The sequence below is a fragment of the Dermacentor albipictus genome, chromosome 1, assembly GCF_038994185.2.
Source record: "Dermacentor albipictus isolate Rhodes 1998 colony chromosome 1, USDA_Dalb.pri_finalv2, whole genome shotgun sequence".
In the NCBI taxonomy this organism is placed as follows: Eukaryota; Metazoa; Arthropoda; class Arachnida; order Ixodida; family Ixodidae; genus Dermacentor; species Dermacentor albipictus.
This window is the reverse complement of record NC_091821.1, coordinates 105,486,641-105,510,995: the sequence shown is the minus strand read 5'-3', so window position 1 is coordinate 105,510,995 and position 24,355 is coordinate 105,486,641. Positions and strand designations below refer to the sequence as shown.

Below are 24,355 nucleotides of genomic sequence, written 5' to 3'. Positions count from 1 at the left end.
CCCAGTTTTTTTTCTTTCACTCTGTATTCAAGAGGCCTTAATTCCTTTAGTAAGAGGGTGAATCGGGAAGTATTTGCCCCTATTTCTATTGGCCAACCTAAGGCACATACAAGTAATTACAAATATATGTACTATTCTATGTACCTTACACCATTTTTCCACATAGCCCCCACACAGTTTCATACATTCGTCCCATCGCAGAACTAAATTTGAAATGCCCCTGTTCCATGTTGTCATCAGTCAGTGATGCACGCGGCCTCCCTGAACGCTCATTGTCATGCAAGTCTTCGTGGCCTTTTGCGAACTCACAACACCCCCCTCCCACTTCTCAAAGTGAGACACCTTTCCCCATATATGTGCTGCATTTCACTGTGGATTTCGATGGGCATTCATCCTTAACTCCATAGAAAAGGGATCACACTTCGTTGCTCATGCACCGTGGACGTGTGAAGCACAACCGCCACCTTCAATAAGTGAGCAGCGCCGTGCCATGGAGCTACCCGCAGATAAGGCCAGGATGGTCCAACAAGGGTCTACCTCTGGGAATGGATATGTTGACTTCACATTTACAGCCATAATGCGGCTAAAAAAAATAGGTGCAGAGACGTTCTGATTCGCCCTCATACTTTTAACTAAGACTTAATGATCATTTTGTCACTACCTTCTTATCATAGTAATCATGTCAATCCTGCAGAACATTTTTAGTTTTGTATGATGTATGATGATAAACATTTGACCATTACCACAAGACTATAAGCACATGTGCAAGGTGCACAATTCTAATAATTACATATTTCCCACCTTCAATAAAAAAGTAACTCCTGAATGGCAAGCGTGTGCCTCATAATGAGTAGAAACTTATGCTAGGCATACAGCTTACTATAACACTTGCCATACAATGAAACCCATGCGGCATAAATACAAATTCTGTTAATGTGTAACAACAAAATGATAGGTAGTTTTACCATTTATGGCACACAAAATAACTGTCTGCCCCAGCATTTCTCTATTGGCCATCAAGCTGTCAACAGAAGAAAACACTTCAACAGAGTTCTTCTGCATCCATTCTCGGTTGCCCACAAGCACGTCATATGTATTGTCCCATTTTTCTGCAAAGCACAAAAATTATATATGTATGCCAGGGCAGAATACACACACCTAAAATGTTGTAACTAACCATTTGTGTTATTGACTAACACTAAATAATGACATCTATCAATAAATAATGTGGGCTCAGTTACCAATACTACCCACCTTGAGTAGCAAACATCAACAGAGTGCAACGATTTTAACAAAAAAGGTTAATCAGAACTAAAACACCACAAAAAGAGTACACAGGAGCCCACTTCTTTGATGCAATTAATTATAACACAACATTAACAAAATTTGACATAACAATAGCCAGCAGTCAAACAGATATGCATACTGATTTGATTAATCCTAAGCCAAAATGAATCTCTTTACATACTGTAAAAAGCAAAAGTCAAGAGATCATGAGAATGATAAGGCCTATAGCATACTAAAGGGTCCCATTACTTTTGTTTCTTAATGCTGTTATGATAAACAATTACAGTATTTAATTTTCAATGATCTAAATTTCAGTTTAAAATTATGCATAGATTGTGGTTTACAAAATGCTAACAGTTTCTAAATTAGGCCATTGTGTGTGAGAATGATAGAAAAAATTGGAGAGGTCTTGCTTAACAGAATCTACAGAATTGGGCATGAAGGCTGCCAGAAACGCTAGTGCAATATAATAAGCAGCAACAGTGTAAAATAAACTTATGTAGCTGCTACAATGCCACAAGTCTCTGAGGCCATTAGAAGGGAGGAGGGCAGGGGAGAACAGAGCACAACTTATTTAACTGTTTTCAATTATCACCGACTCCAGCTCATATACAAGTAATAGCACATACATACTTCAGTTACATGGAAGTGCTAATAACAGTTAAGCTTATTTATGGCCTACTGCAACTACTCAAGTTTACATGAACTAATGTTATTGCATTAACCATGGCAACTTCACATATAGATGCAATTAGCTTTTCTTTGTAACTGTGCATGACTTAAGGTAGGCCATAACTGACATTCAGCTTAACTGTGACTAGCAGGCCCATGCAACTAGGGTTGTTCGCAGTTAAGAAAATTAACTCTCAAATGTCTTTAACTGCACTTTCAACTCCGTCATCCTCCTTATTCATAAGTAAGCTTCGATTTCCCCTGCAATGAAAAAACAATGCCTAAAGTTTTTAGTAATGAGATGATGAAAAGCTATCATTGAAATTTAAGTCTGAGTACGCACTTGTCTGAAAAAAAAAAATTTGACGCACCTTGCTCACTTCCTTCTTGGTTCACTTCTCCAATGTACTGAATTTCTACACAATAAGAGTCCTGTTCATCTGCATACTTTGGTGCATTCTTTAAAATGCTGGCCACATTTCCAACTTTGCAAGACAGACCAAAGCCTGAGATTGCCTCAAAGCCTTCACAGCTTCCAAGAACCTCTGTCTGCAATAACTGTTACACACCAGCAAAAGAGAGCAATATGAAAAGTTAAATCAAGCATGTAAAGCAGCATCTAAGGTACTGAAATTAGATTTCAACATGCCACAATGGGGTAATATACTGCTGGTTGTAGTAATATAAGTACACTGTAAAAAAGGTTGCACCCTTTGGGGCTCAGCTTGTCCTCAAACCATAACCATCATCTACCTTGCATGCCTTTTCTTTCTTTAACGCTGGACACCCGGTACTACCAGGTCACAAGCAGCATGTACGTTATCAGTGTGACAGAGCATTCTTGAAAGTCCTTCCTTGAAAACGCTGCGTTTGCAGAGTTTTTAAGAAAGGAAACTCAAGCAAGGCAAATGATGATTATTGTTTGGAGACAAAATATGCCTCAAAGGGTTAAACTTTTTTTACAGTGGAGCTGTTAGAACCTCGCCGGGTTTCTCTTGACGTTTGCAGCATCACCAAGCTGGGGGGAGAGAGCTGAGAGAGAGTGAAAGCAGAGTATAAAAATAGCATTGCGCAGCATAGCCACGCAGCGAGGGTGGGTGGAGCCTAGCGGGGGAGAAGGAGAGCCACGGCGCTCACGCATTCGTCGTCGCCTTCGTCCACAGCTGGCTCGGCGGTGTCCCTTGGTGGTACCGCGCGACGACGAACGCGCAAACGTCGAGCTGTGGGAGAGAGATCTAAGAGAGAGTGAAAGCAGAGTATAAAAATAGCATCGTGCAACATAGCGATGCGGCGAGGGTAGGTGGAGCCTAGCGGGGGAAAAGGAGCGGTGCGGCGGGGACGCAGGTGGTGTGACGTCATTGCTCTCCGATAAAAACCCACGCGCCCGCATCGGCGGTCCTCTTTCTCGCAGTGGAAAAAAAAAATATGCGTGGCTCTGCTATCGCAAACACCAGAGACCAGTGGAGCTGGGGGAAGCCCAGCAAAAGTTAGACCAAGTATGCGGTTTGGCATTACTTTACTGGCTTTCCCCCAGCTCCGCTGGTCTCTGGTGTTTGCGATAGCAGAGCCATGCATAATTTTTTAGTGTAATTTCAATTCCCCGAAAGAATTCACAGAACTTCATGCAGTTAACATTTGAACTTAACAATATTGGTCATTACTAAGCATGCCCATCACTAATGGCAATTTATGAAAAATTTGGATGTTTTCTTTTATATTGACACATTCCAAGCAACTAACATAATTCTATGGGCTAGTCAGTAGGATACTGCACATACATACAGAACCAGCAGACACTGACAATAGAGGGAATGAGATGGGGCATGTATGTGCCATCTCATATTAAATGTAGTTCTCATTATTTATATGAAAACATGAATGTTACTTATGTCAGGTAATCAAATTTTAGTGAGCTATGTGCTTGGCAGAAGGGCAGGGTAGAAATGGAGAGGTTTTGATTGACAAGCTCCCTTCCTCGTCCATTTCCTACCTCTCCCCCCACCCTTACTCATGTACTTGTTGCTTACAAGGTACCTCTTCTCATGCATAATGTATTTAGTTGAAATAAAGGTGTTAAATCAGGACAAACACTTTAAAAAATGTAACAGACACACAGTAGATTTCTTGAGGCCATATTGAAGTCCACAGTGTAACAGCATATAACTTTTTTAAATTCAGTATCTTAGTATCTTTCAGATTTCAGTATATTTAGAAATCTACACATGCAGAAATCTTTACACAGATAAACAGTTTTACTGTATCACCAGTGGCGTTACAGCACTAAGGGAAGTGGCGAACCTCTAAGAATAAAACTTCAAAAGAGAGGAAAATGAAGATAAGCCAGAAACAGCAGGCAACTGGGCGAAGAAGACGACAGTCTCAGTGGAACGTGGGGTATTTTAAAGGAGCTTCCATAAGAAAATTAAAGCACAAATCCTTATCTGCCAATGCAGTCGGCCCCAGTGAAGTATTTCCACACCAGCTATAACAAGCGCTAAGTGGGTGTATCTGCAAAACATTTTGTTTTAACTCCACATCTTAAAGCACACTAAGTCATTAAGCTCTGCTAAGGGCACCCTCCTACAAATTTCACATTTTTGTTTTCTGTAGTCAGTGCATAGTGCCACTGATCCATTTAGTGAAAGTCACCCCGGCGCTTTCCTGCTTCTCTGACAAATGATTATTTGTCATTCCCCCCCCCCCTTCACTGCCAAGCTGCACACAGGTCAATCCTACCCCCCTAGTGATGCCACTGTGTATCACATCAACTGAGGCTTTAACTTATGGGAGCACTGATGCTAGATTTTCTATGTGCCCCACAAGTGTTTTTCTTGTCCTCTGTAGCTCATGGCAACATCAATATAACATCACTGGTTGCTTTAAAGATAATGTTGCTGCAATATCCCAGCTCCACTGTGGCATTTCAGAACCATTCTAGCATACCAAGCATTCTGGAACTTCGTGCCACATAATACACCGTTGTGCCAAATAAGAAAATGTGCCACCTAAAGTGACAAATAACGTCTCTCACCTGCTTAGCATAATCCGTGATGGCTTTAGCAATTGGGTGCTCACTACTTGCCTCAGCAGTCCCCACAATGGCCATCAGGGCATTTAGTGTTAGGGCCTTAACATGTGTCACGAGACCAGCATACACCAAAACAGGTGTCCCCTTTGTAATTGTGCCAGTTTTGTCAAATGCAAAGCACTTCACCTGTGAAGAATACTCAAGCATGAGCTTAACAATGGCAAACAAGTTTAGCAGATGCATTTTGTCATATGCACAACACACACCCTCCTGCTAGATGTGATCAATCTGCTTGTTAGCAGCCCTTAACAATAACCAGCCTGAACATGCCAATTTAAATTTGTAACTATTATAATTTATGCAGTGGTATAAAAAGCCAGCCCAAGAATAAACACAGACAGCTTTGTTTTGTTAAATGTTTGGTTCTGAAAGTTTAATAAAATTGCAAAAAGTGATAAACTGCAAAACTGTTAAGAGTGCATTTTAGTACCAGCAGACAAAGGAGAAAAGGAAGATGCAAGCAACACATTGCAGTGCATTGCAATGTCAGTTTGAGCTGGTTGTTTGACTTACATGCATCAATTAAAATACACACTCATTTGGTAAAAAACCAACTTTTAATTGGCTTATACAGTAGTATGTATTAACATTTTCAACTCAAAGCCCATTTGTAGTAACTGCAGCACTGACAAACCAGGTAAGTCTGCAAAAGAACTACAATCTTGCACATGACAGTTCATAATAGCTCTGTGTCTTTCTTTTTTCTTTCTTTATTGATACTGTCAGCCCTTTCTTTAGGGCCATTACATGAGAGGAGAAAAAAATAAACAAAACAAGCAATGTCAACACATCTGATTCAGGCAGGGCATACAATACATTTGAATACAATGTACAAAAAAAAATTGCAGTGCATATACATTGTAATAAAGCAAGCAGAATAACCAATCAATACCCCTTGAGGCATGTAAAATAAGAACAACATACACAGATAATAACAAAATCATAAAATCAGATTATTCACAAAGTCAGATGAAAATAAGAAATAGAAGAGGTCCTAGGACACTTCCATGAGGTACTCCAGATAACACCGGTTGAAGACTGGACCTATGCGCATTTATGTGAACGTACTGCTGATGGCACTGTAAGTACGAGGTAAACCACTTTGTGAGGTTAGAATTCTTAAACACAGTATTAATTTTGAACAAAAGTTTGGAGTAGGAAACTTTATCGAATGCTTTGGCAAAATCCAAATAAATGAGGTCCATCTGTACATGGGAATCTATCGTTTGTGAAGTGTCATGAACCAATTAAACTAATTGAGTGATCGTAGATAATCCTTTACGGAATCCATGCTGCACAGGGGATAACAAGTTATACATTTCAAGGTATTAAGACAAGTGTTTCGATATGATGTCTTCCAGGAGTTTAGAGCATGTACTTGAGACGGAAATTGGTTGGTAATTGGTAATGTCTGAAGTGTTCCCGGTTTTATGAACTGGTACTAGTCTCGCTAGTTTCCATGCGGTAGGGAAACAACGATTCAATACAGAGGAATTAAATATTTTTGTAAGGAACTTAGACACCAATTCAGCATACCTCACTAAGAATTCAATATCATCTAAGGAATATCATCTGGTCCAGGGCTCTCTTTAGTATTTATATTGAGCAAAAGGTTTAGCACACCTTCCTCAGTTATCTAAATATTCGAAATGGGAGGGCGGACAGAGAATTCGCATACGCTAGGCACTGCATCATCATCCTTTGTACAAACCGACGAAAAGAAAAGATTAAATTGATCAGCCCTTTCAGCATCATTAATTTTGGGATTAGAACAGCACTGCTTATTCGGCGGATTTACATATTGCCAAAACTTAGCCGGTGCTTTTAAGAGGAATTTCTTCAATCTTACATTGTAAAATTGGTCTTTCGCCTCCTTAATTAGCCACTTCAATTCTTGCCTCATTTTTAGAATTGAAGTTTCATCATCTGTATACTTATTTTGTGAACATACTTTCCATTTTCGTTTAATTTTTCGTTTTGCCAGGATGATTTTTCAGTTCATCCAAGGATTTGTCTTTCCGCATTTTTTATTCTTCTTAGGAACAAATTTATCCATGCAATGAGTTACTACACTGTAGAAAAAATTCCATAAATCATCAGTGCTCACATTTTATTGATACAAGTAGATAAACTCATCAAAGGAGCTTTCGAGATAGTCTAAGACACTCACATCATCTGCGGATTGAAAATTCCAAACTCTTTTCTTTGGGTTACCCAGCGAGGGGGATGGAGACATACTGAAAGTAGCTATTGAAATCTTGTGGTCTGATATTCCGTCCTTTACATGGCAGTCAGTAAAAAGCCCTACCAACCCATGCGACACTAAAATAAGATCCAAAATAGATGAAGTTGTATCACATAGTCTGGTGTGTTCTCCTACAATTTGCTCTACATTATAAGAGAATGCCAAGTCCAAAAGCTGTTCACAACTAGCCACATCTACCTCCCCGGGTGAGTATGAGCTCCAACTAATTCCCGGTAAGTTAAAGTTGCCCAGGAGAATGATATTGTCTCCTTCTCGAAAATTTGTTTCCATAAATTCTCTTAGGCTGTTCATTCCATCAGGTGAAGTGTTTGGGGCTATATATACCTTCCGGCTATATATACCACCTTCCCGCCTCAATCGCACTCATCACCGACCCTACTAACTTCAATACCGCCGTTCAGAATGCCTTTTCTTAATATTTTTTGTAAATTTTTTGTTAATTTTTTGTTAATACTTGTTTGTATTTTTTTACTGCATTACTTCTTGTTTTGACTCCACTCCTTTCTGTAACGCCTTCGGGCCTTGAAAGTATGTGAAAATAAATAAATAAATAAATAAATATACACCCCCAATGTAAACTGTTCGATCAGCAAGCTTAGTTTTAATCCATACAGCTTTGATACTATACGATTGTTAGAGGGTAGTACACAATATGCTTGACTTAACCAATATGGCTACTCCTCCACCTCTTCCTCCTCAATCCCTTCTAAATGCTTTGTAACCAATTGGCACAACTTCAGCATCTCCAAAATTGCAATGTAACCATGTCTCCATTATGACAATAACTTCAGGTTCATGTTCCAAGACCACTACTTCCTATGCATCAGTTTTGTTTATTATGCTCCATACCTTTATGTTTATCATCTTAAAGCCATCCTGTTTACCTTGTTGGCGTCAGTTGCCAGTTTCAGTTACCCTCGAAATTTGGTACCTCACCTTTTTATCCTCATCTCATCCATACACTATATTATTAATTTTCAGTTTATCAAAGACAAGTTTGGCCCTACGACCTTTTTTTTTCTTTCTTCAGCACATAAGTCCCACAGTTTCTTCCTAATTTCCACTACATGTTTGGAGTAATCTTCACTAATGCTTATCTCTGTATCTTTAAACTTCATACAATTGCTAAAAATTTTTGCTTCCTTCCTGAAGTCCACTAGCCGAAAGATAATTGGGCGGTTTCTACCAGGTGTTTTCTTTCCGAGCCTATGAATTCTTTAAATGGGGCTTACTTGCACTTTCAGGAGGTCTCTAAAAACTTCTTCAGTGACTTCCTTCATCAGTGCTGCATCGTTCTCCTGCACGCCATCTTGCATGCCTCTAATTATTAAATTATTTCTTCTAGAACGGTTGTTGAAATCATCAACCTGTCTAACAAGGCTTGTCGTGCTTTCATCCCACCTGTCAACAAGCGCTTCAACGTTTGTAAGCCTGAGCTGAGTATCATCAAAGCTTTGTAGCTTCTGTTCAATTGCAAGAAGTCAATTTTACATTTCAAGCATCCTCGTTTCAGAGCTAGCCTGATTTGTCTGAACCTCAGTGAGTTACAACAGGATCTCTTTCTGGTTCTGGATTACATCTGCAATCATCGCTTCCGTTACCGGTCCAGGATTTTCTTCTACATCGCCTGACAACATAAGCAGCAAACCCACTAATGATATACACTCCGAAAAGTAGCATAACACAGTGTTATGCTACTTCAGAGCTTGTCGTGTTTTCAGAGAAGGCATCATAAAGAAGGAAGATATATTTTCAACCAGAAAACAAAATCCAGTAAGTGCAACAACCAAGCACCCATGTGTAAATCCTACAAAACGAAGGCTCATTTAAAAAAAAGAAATAGGAAAGTATAGTTAATCAAAAGAGTACAATTAATATGTTTGACCACTTGGCTTAATCCACCTTTTGCGACGCCAAACTGCGCATGCGCAGCGCCCTAGCGGCTGACAACCGAAGCAATTTGGCAGGCGCATGGCCGGACTCGACTCTCTCCTCCGAGTGAATGGAGTAGTACGGCCATGGCATGCGCCGCACTTGTCAGTGTCTTGCCGTCCTACACGGTTTACCTCGACGTATATCGCGATGACACCTGCCCATCCAGCAGGCAGACCTCCACTCTAGCACACATGCTCCGGGAGAGTGGGTCAAGATACCCCAAGTTCAGCAAGAAGGAGTAGGAGTCGCGTTTGCGTAGCCCCACTCTAGACAAGCAAATCCTGGCTTTTCGGCGTGGCCGTGACCGGGTCGGTGGGCTAGACCTACCAGACCTGACGAAGGCGGGGGCGCGACGAGTTAGCGTCCTCGTCGGAACTCCAATAAAGTTCTTTCATTCACTTGCGAGCTTTGCCCTTCTCGCTGCTGCACGCACGGAACGCCTTTCGAACATTATTGCCATCGAAATTTGGCGCAATGCCAATGTCGTGTCTCGTTTACGGCTGCACCTGCCGTAACCATCCCAGCAGGGCAATGCAGAGTTTCCAATTTCCGTCGGTAAAGCGCGATCGACAGCGCCATGAAGCTTGGATTAGGGCTGCACTTTGTGACAGGTATGTATCGGCATATGGAGTTTACCTCTCTGTTTTTGTCATTACTGACTCGTACGACTAATCTCGACTAAGGCGCAAATGTATGTTTGAGCTAGTGAAACAAACAATCTCTGAGCTCGCACGACCTGGTTGCGTTTCTTTTTCTTCTATCGTCTCTGCGTCCGTCGCTAGAATGCCGTCATTTCGCAACTTCATATCGTGCACACTTGCAGCTTTATAAACGCTCAGCGAATGCTAGTGATGTCAGCTTAGTTATCTGTCAGAGCCAACCTCATCTGCACTGCCAGGCTGATGTTGGAAACAGCTAAGTAACTCTAAGTAGCTGATAGTGCTAGTTAGCAATTGTTGCTAGTTGTTGTTTCGTCGTTCTTATCGGCACCAAGTAAAGTAATATTTACTTGCAGAAGGCTTTTACATTTGTTTAGTGAATCTGGATATAGCACGGTATGCACTAAGGCTCATTTTTCTGTGCGGCATCTCCTGGAGTCAAGTGGCGCGTCTTACTCTGTAATTGATGCAATTCAGGAGCGCCTTCGCTATCGCCCAGACATCTGGGCTTCATACTGACACGAGTATTTGTTGGTCTTTTTTGGGGGGTGACCGCTCTTCACCGTCAAACAAATGCTATCGCTCAGTGCGGGAGGCGCCCGCATGTATAGGAAGTTTCTCGAGTGTTATTGATTGTTCTATCCGCTGTTATCACCGAACCTTGTCTAATCTGATTGCACGTATGCGCGATGCAAATGGTGTACAACTTTCTGGAAGACATGCAGGCACCAGAGATTATTCTCGAACATTCGATAGCTTGTGTATAAAAGCTGACACGCTTCAACCGCTGATCAGATTTCGATGATCACCGACTGTGTTCGCCGCTATCGTCGTGCTTTAAGTGTAGACTGTTTTTGTGGGCACAGGTTCAGTCAATAAAAGTTAGTTTCGTCATTCACAGAATTGCTACTGTGTTCTTTGCTGTCAGTACTACGTGACAATACCGACGCTGTTTGTGTACACGCACCAGTTAAAAAAAAAATTGGAGGACGCTTAAGCTTCGCCTTCAAGAGTGGAACGCGACAGCGTTCCCGTCGACCCGCCAAGGGGTGCAAGACCATGGGCTACGGCTCAGCGACTACGCGCCCCGCATGGGACGCGGTGAGCGTCGAGCAACGCAGCGTTCGGCGCGACAACGAAATGTGCGCCTGAGGAAGCGACGCACGCCTGAGCCTTAGAAACAGCTCGTTTCTAAGGCAACACCGCGTTCACTAGAGGCGCATTTGTACCGCTTTGAAGCATCGAACTCGTGGCTCAGTGGTAACGTCTCCGTCTCACACTCCGGAGACCCTGGTTCGATTCCCACCCAGCCCATCTTGCAAGTTGTTTTTTATTCATGAAGTGCCTGCTGGGATTTATCGATCACGGCCAACGCCGCGGACGCCGACGCCGACGCCGACGACAATGGCTTTTCTTCGACACGAGCTCCTTAACGCTGTCGCGTTAAAATGGACGTGGTCGACCACTATGTTCATACCGAGGCACGTTCTAAGAGGAAGACAGGCACCCCACAAACGGGGTATCACCAATTTTGGTCATTCTGACCATTTTTTGCCATTTTTGTAGATGTACACACATCTTATGTGGGTAAATAACGTATGCAACTTGGTATTCTGTTGGCCTCCCCACTGCCTGTGTATGTATGTACGCCTAGCATATGGCACACCATAAAGCAAGACATGCAATGCTGAAATGTGATATTCGCCCTAAGAACTACACCTCATGCCCTACTCGAGTCATGCGTTTTTGTGCGTACTCATGCTGTTTTATTACTTATTCACTTTACGCCACAGCTGCAGCAGTTTCAGTCCAAGGAGGAGCTTGCAAAGCGTTGTCAAAGCTCTTCTTGCAGCCATTCGTCACACTGAAGAAACCTCCGTGTACAAAGCATTCACCAGTGGTCTGGATGGCTAGCTGACGATGACAAAATATGACGGCATGTACGCGTTGCTTCGGTCATCTCTGACACGCTGCTTGTTTGGCCGCAAATGTTGCGTGGGGCGGCTGTCGCAGCACGCAGCCACCGCACGATGGCGCCACAATGCATAGCAAAAGGCGGATTAACCAAACCTACTCAAAGCCGCAACCAAACAAAGTCACTCGATAGTCAAATCACAAAGGAAGTACCTTGCAAATGGCTTCCAGTGGCTCAGCCCCTTTAATAAGAATGCCGTTTGTGGCACCAACCCCAGTTCCTACCATCACTGCAGTTGGTGTGGCAAGGCCTAAAGCACAGGGGCAAGCAATTGACAGCACTGTCAGAGCACATTGGAATGCAAATTGGATGACCACTTCACTTTCTGACATGTCTTGTGCCTAGAAGATAAGAGGAAATTCCGCACCTTGGTTATGAAGAAGATAAGGACAATATTAAGAAAAAAATATGGAAATCAAAAAGAATACCTCGTACATCGATCGTAATACCACACATAAGTATGAGTTTTCATGTACATTAAAGTGCAAAATTCAATAAAGCTACTACTTTGAGTCATTATGAGATATTTATCATGGAAATTACATGAGGGCAGTATTGCATGAAATATAGCTTATCCTTTTGTATTCTTTCGGCACGATGGAGTAAAGTTAATGCTGCAAATGCAAAAGAAAAGGATGTAGTGAAAAAACAAATAATTACACATGAACCCAAAAACAGATGTGGCTGAATTATGTTTATCCAATGGCTTTTCACTTCATCAAAACAAACGCACATTAAGCATATAGCAAGTAAAAAAAAGTTCATCAACACAAAGTAATCATTTTGAAGACAGGGGCCAGCAAATATTTAAACACATGCAACAATAATAATGATAACAATAACTATAATTATTGCTTAAGACTTTACCTCAGAAAGAACCACTTGGGCTACAGTCCATTTAATGGAAAGCTTCAAATAAATTAGGCCAACCTACTGACAAACAAGTGCTTCAATTCTAGCTATAATTTTTTTAATGTGTCTGGCAGATATTGCTGTTTTGTCACTTTAGTTGGACTACTTAAAGAGGTAGCCAATAGTGTCATAATAAATCACAATGTTCAATAAATTGATTAACAATATTTCACTAATTATTGTAAGATTATTCACTTTAGGGCAATGTTGCAATTGCAGAATTGAAGCAAGGTAGTAATAAATACATGTCAAACTAGCACTCGTTTTGAGATATACATCACAAAAGTGCTCCAAAATACACTGGTAGTCAAGCTATCTTTCCTAAAGAGTGCCCTCTCCCCCACCTTCCACAAACACCAAAGCTAAAAATTAAATTCTTGGGTTTTATGTGCCAAACAACAATCTGATTATGAGGCATGCTGTAGTGGGGGACTCCGGATTAATTCTGACCACCTGGGGTTCTTTAACGTGTCCGTCCCCAACAAAGCAGAATACCAATGAGGCAGATTTTGAGCCTGGATATATAAAAATTATGCCAGTTTTACAACTTCTGATAAATGCCTATATTGCTACTAGGCTTGAATTCTGCTATTGATAAGTTTACCTTAAAGTTATTATTAGCATCATTAATTAGCAAATATTCATTATGTTATTTCTGATTATGATTAGTCAGGCAAGGGATGTACACCTCTTCAAGCAGTTCTACCTAAGTGGAGGAATGGTGCTGTTGGTCACATACAAATTTTATAGGTCTACTGAGCCTTAAAAAAAATCATATTTAGTATAAAGGCACATCAAAGTCTCTGTGTGTATCTCTATTTTGCTCCCACTGAAACATGCCCATTGCTGGCATGAATCAAACTTGTAGCCTCAGCTATTTCATCATTTAAGCAGGCAAGTGCAATATAATGTTTCACATAACTTCACAAGAGTCCTATATGAGAAAAAAAAGTTTTTGTTTTCATGCTCCTTGAGCCTTCACAGAATAACCTCTTCAGATAAGAATTATGATCATCTGTTAATAAATATGTGAAATTTGCATAGTTTATTGCCAAGATGCTGGCGACTCCACTGAAAGCATGTTAGAGAGGTAACATGAGTCTGTGCATTTTAAAGTGAGTCATCATAATTTTGGAGTAATTAAATATCCATTTATTGTATTATCAAACATGCTACATTTCTTTGTAAAAAGATTTGAATCACCTGCTGGAATTACATGCGCAAGTTAATTATTGGCTGCAAGCATCACTTAAAAGGAAAATAATTATTTTGCAAGTGCTACCGAAATGTACAACGTCAAACGTCCTGTCCAGTCAAACATGGTGGTGCCTTCACAAAAGTGGTCGTCTGTAGTAATACATTTCACTCAGAAGTAAAATGGAGGTACTTTAGAAAAGCAGCATGTTCCAATTACCCTAAGCTTAATGTTCAGAATTTATTCCTTGCCACCACTAAAAAGAAATGGCAAAAATAAGTCACGTACACAAATCTGTATGCCATGACAGAAGGGGATAAAAGAAAATTAGTGTCACTACAGAGCTCCTCATCTGTGGCTTGATTACAACACTCACCATAACATAAAGTATACCTAATTTAGAAATCGTAATGTTCAGCAAATATCAAGCATGGATAGCCACCCACCTTGCCATAGTAGTTGTAGACTAGATCTGTCCTGATAAAACCCAGGATAAGCCACACGGCCAGTGTGAGAATTGAGAGGACAACCACAGTTGGAACAAAGTAGCCAGCAATTTTGTCAGCCAGCTGCTGAATAGGGGCCTGCATCAGATGAAGTTTCACTTAGCACAGCAGTAAAGGCACCAACAAATATAAGTCCAAACTATCCCACAAAAAGGTACAGTGGACTTCCATAAATACAACTCCGGTTAATTCGTTTTTTCGGTTAATTCGATTCTGACCGAAGGTCCTCGCCGGCACCCATGCATTTTTACGGCCGCAAACTTTTATTATTTCAATCCTAAAATTGGTTTTTGCTGGATAATTTGTACTTGACCAGACAGCATGCACGTGTCTGAGCCCAATTTTGAGTCCAATAGCAACCCCTTTCGTGCCATCGGCTGTACTGGAGGAGTTAGGGGACAGTGAATGCATTGAACACATGTAACTAAAAAATCTCCTGTCAAAAAGGCCTATTTTTGGTCTGCCCTAGGAAGATTTTCAAGCAATAGCCGTAGCGCAAAATGTCTGATTACGATAGTTACCCAATTCTAACGTGCACCCCCCCCCCCCACTACATATATGTATATTTTTTTAAAGAAAATTGCGTCGAAAATTGCCTGCGGGGTATAATCGGATACGAAACCAAAACCGTCTTCGCGTCGTTTGTATGCTTTACCAAACACAGATGTATTGCGGCGAAGCTCACTTTATGAAACCTTTCCACCACAGTGCCACACATATTTTTCTTGCTAAAACATTGGGTGCATTAGATTTCTACGTTTTTTAAGAGTTTTAATTAGAGATGTACAAATACTGGACAGTAAATTTTGAATCGAATATCAAATATCAGAAAACTTAAAACAAACTTGTATGCTTACAAATTGTGCCTAAAAGATAATGCTGCACCTGCTCAGGAGGCTAACCACATTACTTAACAAGAATCTTGCTAGCTATCAGTAATTTGGGTACTGCACACACACCCACACACACACACATATATAGGTACAATAGGTACAGTACCCAAGTACCTAATTAAGCAAATAATTAAGCGCGCTTTAAAAATATTCCAAGAATCGCCACATGACAGCAAACCATATGTCGCTTAAAAAAATGTGAAAATAAAAAAAAAGTGGTCAACCGCAACTGGACAAAACCAGCAACATATGGTTTGCCATCATGCAGTGCTCCTTAGGATATTTTTTATATTCGCTTAATTAGTTAATTAACTGAGATCAATTATGCAATATTTTTAATATTCCCTTTAGGGCCAAGTGCGTTTCGTTACGTTGTAGAGGGCATTTCAAAACGACTGCTCCAACTTTTTGTGGCAACATAAATAGGCAGTAAGTTTTCATTTTTCTGGGGTTGGGGGGAGGGTCTGGGGCCCGATCAACTTTCCGAACCACATGTGTCTGTGTGTGTATGCGCACATACCTACTATTGATCACGCTATCACTAATATTGCTTCGCCTTTCCGGCGAAACTGCAGACTCTCTCTCTTTCATTTTCTGCGAGTCTGAGCGCTGCTGCGAATGACTGCTGTTGATTCTGGTTTCGAGTGAATCTGGCTTGGCTTTATTTCAGTTACTGAGTGAATTATACAGGGTGCTCTAACTATCATGCACCAAGACTGAAAAAAAAATGAGCAGTAGCGCTACTCCAGCCGCCAATAATTTTTTTGTTACTCAGATTTATTTCGGTATTGCAATTATTTATCTAACTCGAGAAGTAATGTCCTAATTATCGAAGTGTCAATGGGACATTTATAGGCACACCCAAATGACGTCTAATTAGGGTGTTTTCCGCGACATACCGATTGCATACAATTTTGCAAGCAAAGAAACTGGCAAAGAAACATCACGAGGAAAACATCAAAGAAACATCAAGAAGCTAACAACATTGAGCTACTTGAATCAAGAAGAAAAAAATGGCGTTTGAATTTTTTAAACTTACTTCTTAATGGTAAAATGGCTATTGATCAAACACAGTTTTTTTCCCCTTTGGCCACAAGACTTACGCGACATTACCAAACACACTTTCTAACCCCTTACTTTGCAAGAACAGACATTTATAATTTTTCCTTTTTTCTGCGTTCTGTGTCCAACTGGAATAGCCTAACAGAACCTTATGATGTACTATATAACTAGATGATTATGTCTTTTTGTGTTCTTTCCTCTGGTACTATCATGTTTCTTTTGTTGTTGGTGTTCTCCTTTTGTGTAAAACATATATTCTGTACATTGTATTGCCTGTCCTGCTTAGACCAGATTGGTCTGCAATATGTAAATAAATAAATAAATAAATAAATAAATAAATCATGAAATATGAAAAATACCATGTGACAGCACTCCCACATGTATCATAAAGCAGTGCACTCAAATAAGCTGATTGAAAGCAACTGCATGCCTGTCGCAAACCCGAAGAGACAGCGCATCACCTTGATAATGGTACGGAAGGACCACCAACAGCAGGTTTCACGTTTTGCAGCTATTCCTTCCTCTCTATGTCACACTTATTATCCGTCTCTCAAGGCCAACTAATCACATTAGTAACAAAAACCCCTTGATAATGCGGCCGAAGCCCCGCTCTGACCATGCGAGAAATGCGAAAAGCAATGGAATAAGCATGGAATGTTTCAAAACACGGGCATTGCTCACACGGCGCGCGAACCTATATTTCGAGCCAGAAACTTGCTTCGGACTACAGCCAAATTAAAGTGACCGTTTTATTTTTCATGAAAGTGTATACGTACTGCAAAACCAGATTCGTGTCAAAAAATAAAAGCAAAATAAACAAACTGGGAAGCAACCAACGTGTAGAGAAAAGGCAAAACCGATGCATTCAAGAAAAAAAATATACCACTTCTAAATAAGCCGAATTGGCAACCAGGATTCCTGCACAAAAAGTAAAAAACATCAGATTTCAGTTTGCCCTCATTATCTATGAATTCGTAATCCTTGTTGAACACCAGCTGCTGCCTAGAGGAGGTGTTCAAATAGGTCTCCTTCTGCAGCCATGCAGCACTGAGTCCGCTTTATCACATCTTCAGTGACTTTCTTGATGACCGAAGCTCGAATTATACGGCAGGCATCAGTTATCCTTGCCTTGAGCTAATCTGACGTCCTTCTCTATCATGTAAGCATTATCTTTCACAAAACGCCAAAGAAAGGAATCGAGTGCAGAGAGGTCAGGTGACCTAGCTGGCTAATTTACAGGCCCGTGCCTTCCAATATATTGCACACAAAAAGTTGCATCCCGCGAGTTTCGTGCTCAGCTACTGCTGTGTACGGATGCCCCATCTTGCTGATGCCACAGAAGTGGAAGACGTGACAGCAGGACTTTGCTGAGAAACTCATCCATCAGTCCTTCAAGGATTTCATTCACGTAACGCTGTCCAGCCGGTGTGTGATCGAAGATGAGACTGATTATAGCACCGGCATAAATTCTGTACCCCACATTGAACAACCACTAGTGCTGGTGCCGATGGCGCTTTACGCAGTGCACATTGTAGTCACTTCAATATTGTGCATTATGCAAATTTACCTGGGCATTTGAAAACTGGCTTCATCTGTATACATGATGTTGCTCAAAAAGTCCATTGACACACCGGCTTTTGTGAGGACTCAATTCAAAAAATCTAGACGATTTTACAGGTCCCTATCTTCCAATAAATGGTGCTGGTGAAGGTGGTATGGGTGAAAGGTCGTCATTTAGAATCCTCCAAACTGATGACTTGGAAATTGGTACCTGGGCAGTCATGTCTAGCATGCTAGCATGAGGGTTTGAGGCCATAAATGCTAGAACACTGGTGCGTAGGTTAGGACTCAAAGATGGAGTCCTCCGCTGCTGTTTCTTGAAGCTGCTGGCTTGTGTCAGGTTTTAATAATTTCTGATGATAAGCAATGCGTTTGGTCTACCACCACACTTCCATGACTGACACATATATTTGTGGCCTTCCTCTTGTTGCCATTTGCAGATCCCAAGGCAAGAATAATGTTTACCTTCTGCTCAATAGAGAAAGAATAGCAACTGGGATGAAACAAAATGCACTTTTAAACCTTTGCACTGACGTTGTCAATTAGATTTTGTGGTGATAGGTACTGTGGCAAAAAAAAAAGAAAAAAAAACACCTTTGCAGTTTATCTACGCTAAGACAACAGCTATCAGAGCTTGTTTCCAACTAACACCAAACACGACGTCTGGGGCGAGGCAGATAAGGCACTAGCTCGATCACAATGTTTTTCTTTATTTATTTTATTTTGTTCTGGCTAACTAACAGCGCCTGTTCGAGGGCGCTGCTTTATGACGTGGGTGGGAGCACAGTCATGTGGTATTCTCCGTATTTCGCAGGGTTTACTTATAAATTGTAAAAAATTTGTAGGCAATTACTATGTCGCTGAAAATACCGCAGTAAGATGTCCCTTGGCCGTGCCTACAAATGCATCATTGATACTTTGATAATTAAGATAGTACATCTCAATATAGATAATTAATTACAATGACATAATTAAATCTCAGTAACAAAAAAATTTCTGGCGGCTACTGCACTGTACTGGAAACAATATGCACTAGACTTTCTTCGTGTAATGCATTGCTCTTTTTTAAAATCTTGGTGAATGATATTTCATTGGGACACCCTATATATATTTATGACCGCTGCATAGAAGTGACGATGTTTCCATCCCTAATAAATTTTATAAATTATTAGAAACGTTTTTTTTTTCATGAGTCATTAGCATTGTTTACTGGAAAGAGAAGCAATACTGAGACACATCATTCATGTTCATTTCACACGCCGTTAATACAGACTGTGCTGGAAGGCTAACTGAAATCTATAGGTATTTTCCAGGGTCAAAAAAGCACGCGAAGCAACTTGAAGCGAGGTGAACATACAGCAACAAATTCATTCTCTAGGCATAGGCTATCCATACCTTTAGAAATAATTGTTAATTGGCTACCTCCTCCTCTTTTAAAAATATAATGAAATTGGTCCTCTGTATATATTTAAATATATTGTGTATGTGCATATTGTTTACAGTGTGAATGTTGACCAAAAAGTAAAAAAAAGAACAAAAAAAGCAATGTTGAAGTGAGAAAATGCGGATGAGGCAGCCGCCGCTGGTGCTTCTAATGTGCTTGTTTTTCTATTGTCAGGATTTGCAGAAATAAAGCGAAAGTGTGAATTAAAAGCCATGCACATCTGCACCAACAATAATGTAGTGAGCTACTAGCCACAATAAAATCTTAAGTGAAAAGGTCAATGCACAGATATCTGTGCATTGCTCGTGCTCGTGCACTAGTGTTCGTGCATAGTGCTCGTGCACTATCGTATTGCAGCACGCTCAACCGTGCATTGAGCCTATCGCTTATCAGGGATGATGGTGCTTCCTTTCTGTGTGCCACTGCCAAAGATGCTGACACACTGTGAAGCCGATGCCTAGAGCCACGGCCGCTCACTTCACCACGGTCCACCGCACGCATGTTTTTTTTTTCGCATGAAGCGCGGTTGAGAGTGCTGTAATAGGGTAGCGCATGAGCGCCGTCAGATGGTTTTACTTCATATTTCGCTGGCTTTCCTTAAACGGAAAAAAAAATCTCCTCGCAGCATGTACGTTGCCAAAAAAAAATTGGATCTGTCGTTTTTGAATGCCCTCTGCAACGTAAAGAGACCCACTTGGCCTTAAAGTGAATATTAAAAAATTGAATAACTGATCTTAGTTAATTAACAAATTAAGCACAACATAATATATACCCTAAGGAGCGCCACATGACGGCAAACCATGTCATTGGTTTCATTCAGTTGCAGTTAACCACTTTTTTTAAAGTCCTTGGTTCAAGTTACGCAATACACCCTGCACCTTTTTCCAGCTTCAGAGTGAGCCCTGATGACTTGATGGCCTCTAGTACTGTCACAAGCTGCCTGAGGTGATGTCGAAATTTCCGGCAAAGACGACAATATCATCCAAGTAAACAAAACAGGTCTGCCACTTCAATCCTGCTAAAACCGTGTCCATCATACGCTGGAACGTTGCAGGCGCCGACCACAGTCCAAATGGCATAACCTTGAACTCATTGAGGCCATCTGGAGTGATGAACGTGGTCTTTTCGCGATCTCTCTTGCAGACTTCTATTTGCCAGTAGCCAGACTTGAGGTCCATCGACGAGAAATATTTAGCGTTGCAGAGTCGATCGAATGCGTCCTCTATCCATGGAAGGGGGTATACGTCCTTCTTCGTGATCTTGTTCAGTCGACGATAATCAACACAGGCACGTAGGATTCCGTCCTTTTTCTTCACCAAGACTACAGGAGATGCCCACAAGCTTTTCGATGGCTGGGTGATGTCGTCGTGCAGCATTTTGTTGACTTGTTGCCTAATAGCTTCATGTTCTAGCGTCGAAACTCGATAAGGGCTCTGGCAGAGTGGTCGAGCGCACTCCCCTTCCTCCCCTGGTCGAGTTCCCCTTCAGTTGCACTGATTACAAGCGAATTTGCGTTCCTGGAAGTGGCTGGTTTTTATGTGCGGTGATTGGGCCTATTCAGTGTGTGGATCTACAAATACGGTGTTTTATAGAAATAAACACACACTTGAATGTTAGCACTCATCCTATTGTCTCGCTCTTGCCCGTGTCTTCCAGCGCTATAACTCCCATTGCTGTGTATCTAACCAACTAGCAAAAACAACCATACTTCTAAACATTGTATAAGAAGGTATGGAAAATATTTTTTAACGAGACAATGTCCGTCAAATATAATTAAATGCTTTCGTTCCTCTGAAGCTGACGAAATAGCGAAGCTGTCCTAAATATCAATGGGGTTTTCAGTTTAACATTGGGCCCATACTGTGCTTAATAGCAATCTTCTATTGCTTAGGAAGTATTGCTTTCCAGTTTTCTTTCAGAAAGCATGAAGTTCCTTTTTTTTTCATCTTTATGGTTGGTAATTTTTGTAGTTTATCATCAGCTCATTAAGGCCAAGCTAAACGACAGACAAAAGCGGGGACCACTCGGCACTGCTCCGCGCGGTCATCGACGCCGCATGCACCGATGGTGAAGAGCATTCAAATCGGTAGGCACATGGCAAGTTTGCGCGACTCGGCCTCCCCCCCTATTTTTCCGCGTTCATCTACTGTCTTTGTAAATGCGTCTGCAGCTGGGGGTCAGCGCGCTGTCACAAATTTTCTAGCCCGTCACGTAAATCCAAACGTAAGACAGGTCGCTCAAAGCGTTGCTTGAAGCTACAAAAAGAGACTGTTGTGCAGCTACAAACGGCATTCGGAACGAGGGGCTAGCATACGTTATTTCGCAGAGATGGTGACCGTGATCATGCAATGGTCATCCAGTGGACTCGCTTTCATTAGTGACGCGGTTTGTCGGCTTTCCTATGGTCGTGCGACTGCTTTGAATTGAAAAATTATGCGGTTTTACATGCCAAAACCACTATCAGGTTATGAGGCACACCGTAGTGGGGGACTCCGGATTAATTTTGAGTTTTAGCACACCTGGGGTTCTTTAACATGCACCTAACTATAAGTACACGGGTGTTTTGGATTTCACCCCCATCGAAATGCAGCCGCCGTGGCCGTGGGTTCGATCCCACGGCTTCGTGCTTGGCAGCGCAACACCAAAGCCACTAAGCAACCATGGCAGGTTGATGTGAATAGAGCTGCGTTGATTCGGTAGCCATAACTTGCAGACTATATTGTAAATCTTTTGTTTCACGACTCTTTCACCCCATTTTCACTTTTGCGTGCTTCACATGGTGAGCATGCTTTATGATTGAGTGTTTGTATTGGGGGGGGGAGGCATCTCTGGCATCTGGTATCTCTGGCACACAGCTCGGGGCCGGCTCTACGACGATGAGCCTGATCATGAGCCAACTCTCGCTGACGCTTACGGTAGGCAGCTTCTTCCACAGGAATACGCACTACTCGTGGTCTTCCCATAGTTGTAGCTGGGATGGAATAACAGAACTACTAATCCAAACCTCCGTATATTGGGCACAAGGCCCACCACTGCAGATGCGGGCGCTGCAATTGTTTTGACAATGGTTGGACTGGTTTGACGACTGACGTGGCTGCTGGCACTTCTAATGCTCCTAGTATCGCATTTCAATCGCTAGGCACTGTTTGTTGGCCGCAAACCGCCAACATAGCATTTGTTTCTTTCGTGGCAGGGTGGAATAAATTGTTGATAAATTCGATGCTGATCTGGCTCGATCGCTGAAAATGCACCATGTGACAACCGTATAAGATTCGTGTATAAAATAGCATTCACACAGGGGGAAAGGGGTTGGCACAGGGGGAAAGCGGTCACTCCTACCCCTTTCCCCCCTGTTAAGCTCTTCCTTTCCTCACCTGCTAGGTCACGTGGCTCCTTTTTCGCCAAGTCCTACAACGACGGCACAGAGTCCGCATAAACAGCTTCGCTGTAAAATTCGCCGCTGGCCGATGTGATAACAGGCCAAAAACTGTCACGGAAACCTTGTTGCTAGTATGTTCCTATGGGTGGCTCATCAGTAATCGGTCATGAGATTATGCGTACGGGTTATAGATTGACGGCCGATGAAGTGGCGTTCAGGTCCGCGGTCGCTGTCAGTGTGCTTAAATGTTGGTAGAAAGTTTCCGACTGCGTGAATCTGTGTGTGTGAACCCCAAACTCACATATTCGATGCGATCAGCGTGCCTTCGTGTCACTAATCGGCCTGATCATCACAAATGCTTCCGCGCTTTCCACACGTACAGCTTTTGTTGTTCCTTCTGTTCGCGTACCATTAATCGTTTCGATCCGGCCTGCTCAACCTGGTCGAACCTTGTACCGATAAAGATTGTGCGCCGTGGGAATGCTGCGCGCGTTAAGGCACCGACCAAGGCCGGGTTATTCAACAAAGGTACCGATATTCGAAAAATCGTATATTAGATATTCGATTCACGAATTAAATTATTACAATGTTCACTATTCTATTCGACATCAAATATTAGAGTAATCGCAAACCCCTAGTTTTAATTTCATTTGTATGTTAGTTTTACTTTGGTAACATGACAAATAAGTGGGTGCCTGTTTGATTCAGGGGCGTTAAAATCAGGCAAATACTGGCGAATGAATAAGAGGTATGTTTTGGTGTTTTTTTCTGCATCTTCTTTAATTCGACCCACTGAATAATCAAATAAATTTTGTTGGTCCTATCAGGGTCAAATTAACAGAAGTCAACTGTACAAATTCTCCGAGTAAAAAATAAAATGCGATCAAAAGTGTCCGAAACCATGTAAATAGATTCCCTTGAAGCTGTCCAGCTGACAAGCCAGCATATGAGCAGCTGCTTAGAGCACTGTTACCACTGTACCTGGCGACACAATCTTCAACATACCAATTTTTGACCCCAAACTGTGTGATTTGAAACACAACTAGATGTCATGAAATTGTGTATAGTATGTCTCATTTCTCACACATACTAGAGAAATGAACTGAACCTCAATAAACAGTACTCTGTAATAGAGCTCTGATGCTAAGCTAAGGATGTGTGAGGAGTGTAATTTTAAAATAAAATTAAATATAATTTCCTGAATAAGGATGGCTTTAAGTATTGCAATCAATATAAAATATTTTTAAGACTATTCAGTGAGAGTGCTCAAGTTTCGTGCATCCTCTGATGGCCCTCTTCCCCATATGATTATCAAGTCTCTGGCATCTAGCTTCACCGCATGACATACATGACACGTCGCAAGACAACCTGTTGTAGCTAAGCAGTAATGACAAGAGGTGGTGCGAGTGCTTCGTTGGTAAAGCCATGTGACAGTGTGGACCCAGAACACCTGTTCAGGCATGCAGGCACATGAGGAAGTGATTGAATAAGGAACCTGCTTGGCATTTGCCTCGACACAAAG

General features: G+C 41.6%; 1 protein-coding gene across 1 annotated transcript in view; it reads right to left on the bottom strand.

Annotated features, from left to right (window-relative positions):
- LOC135914179 (copper-transporting ATPase 2-like) overlaps positions 1-24,355 on the bottom strand; it is a 152,230-nt gene that overhangs the window by 38,855 nt on the left and 89,020 nt on the right. Inside the window, exons 12-16 of the mRNA XM_070524259.1 lie at positions 14,436-14,573; positions 12,035-12,223; positions 4,991-5,173; positions 2,331-2,517; positions 966-1,109 (exon numbers count right to left, since the gene is read on the bottom strand). Of these exons, the coding sequence (XP_070380360.1) occupies positions 966-1,109; positions 2,331-2,517; positions 4,991-5,173; positions 12,035-12,223; positions 14,436-14,573 (841 nt within the window). The remainder of the gene's footprint in view (positions 1-965; positions 1,110-2,330; positions 2,518-4,990; positions 5,174-12,034; positions 12,224-14,435; positions 14,574-24,355) is intronic.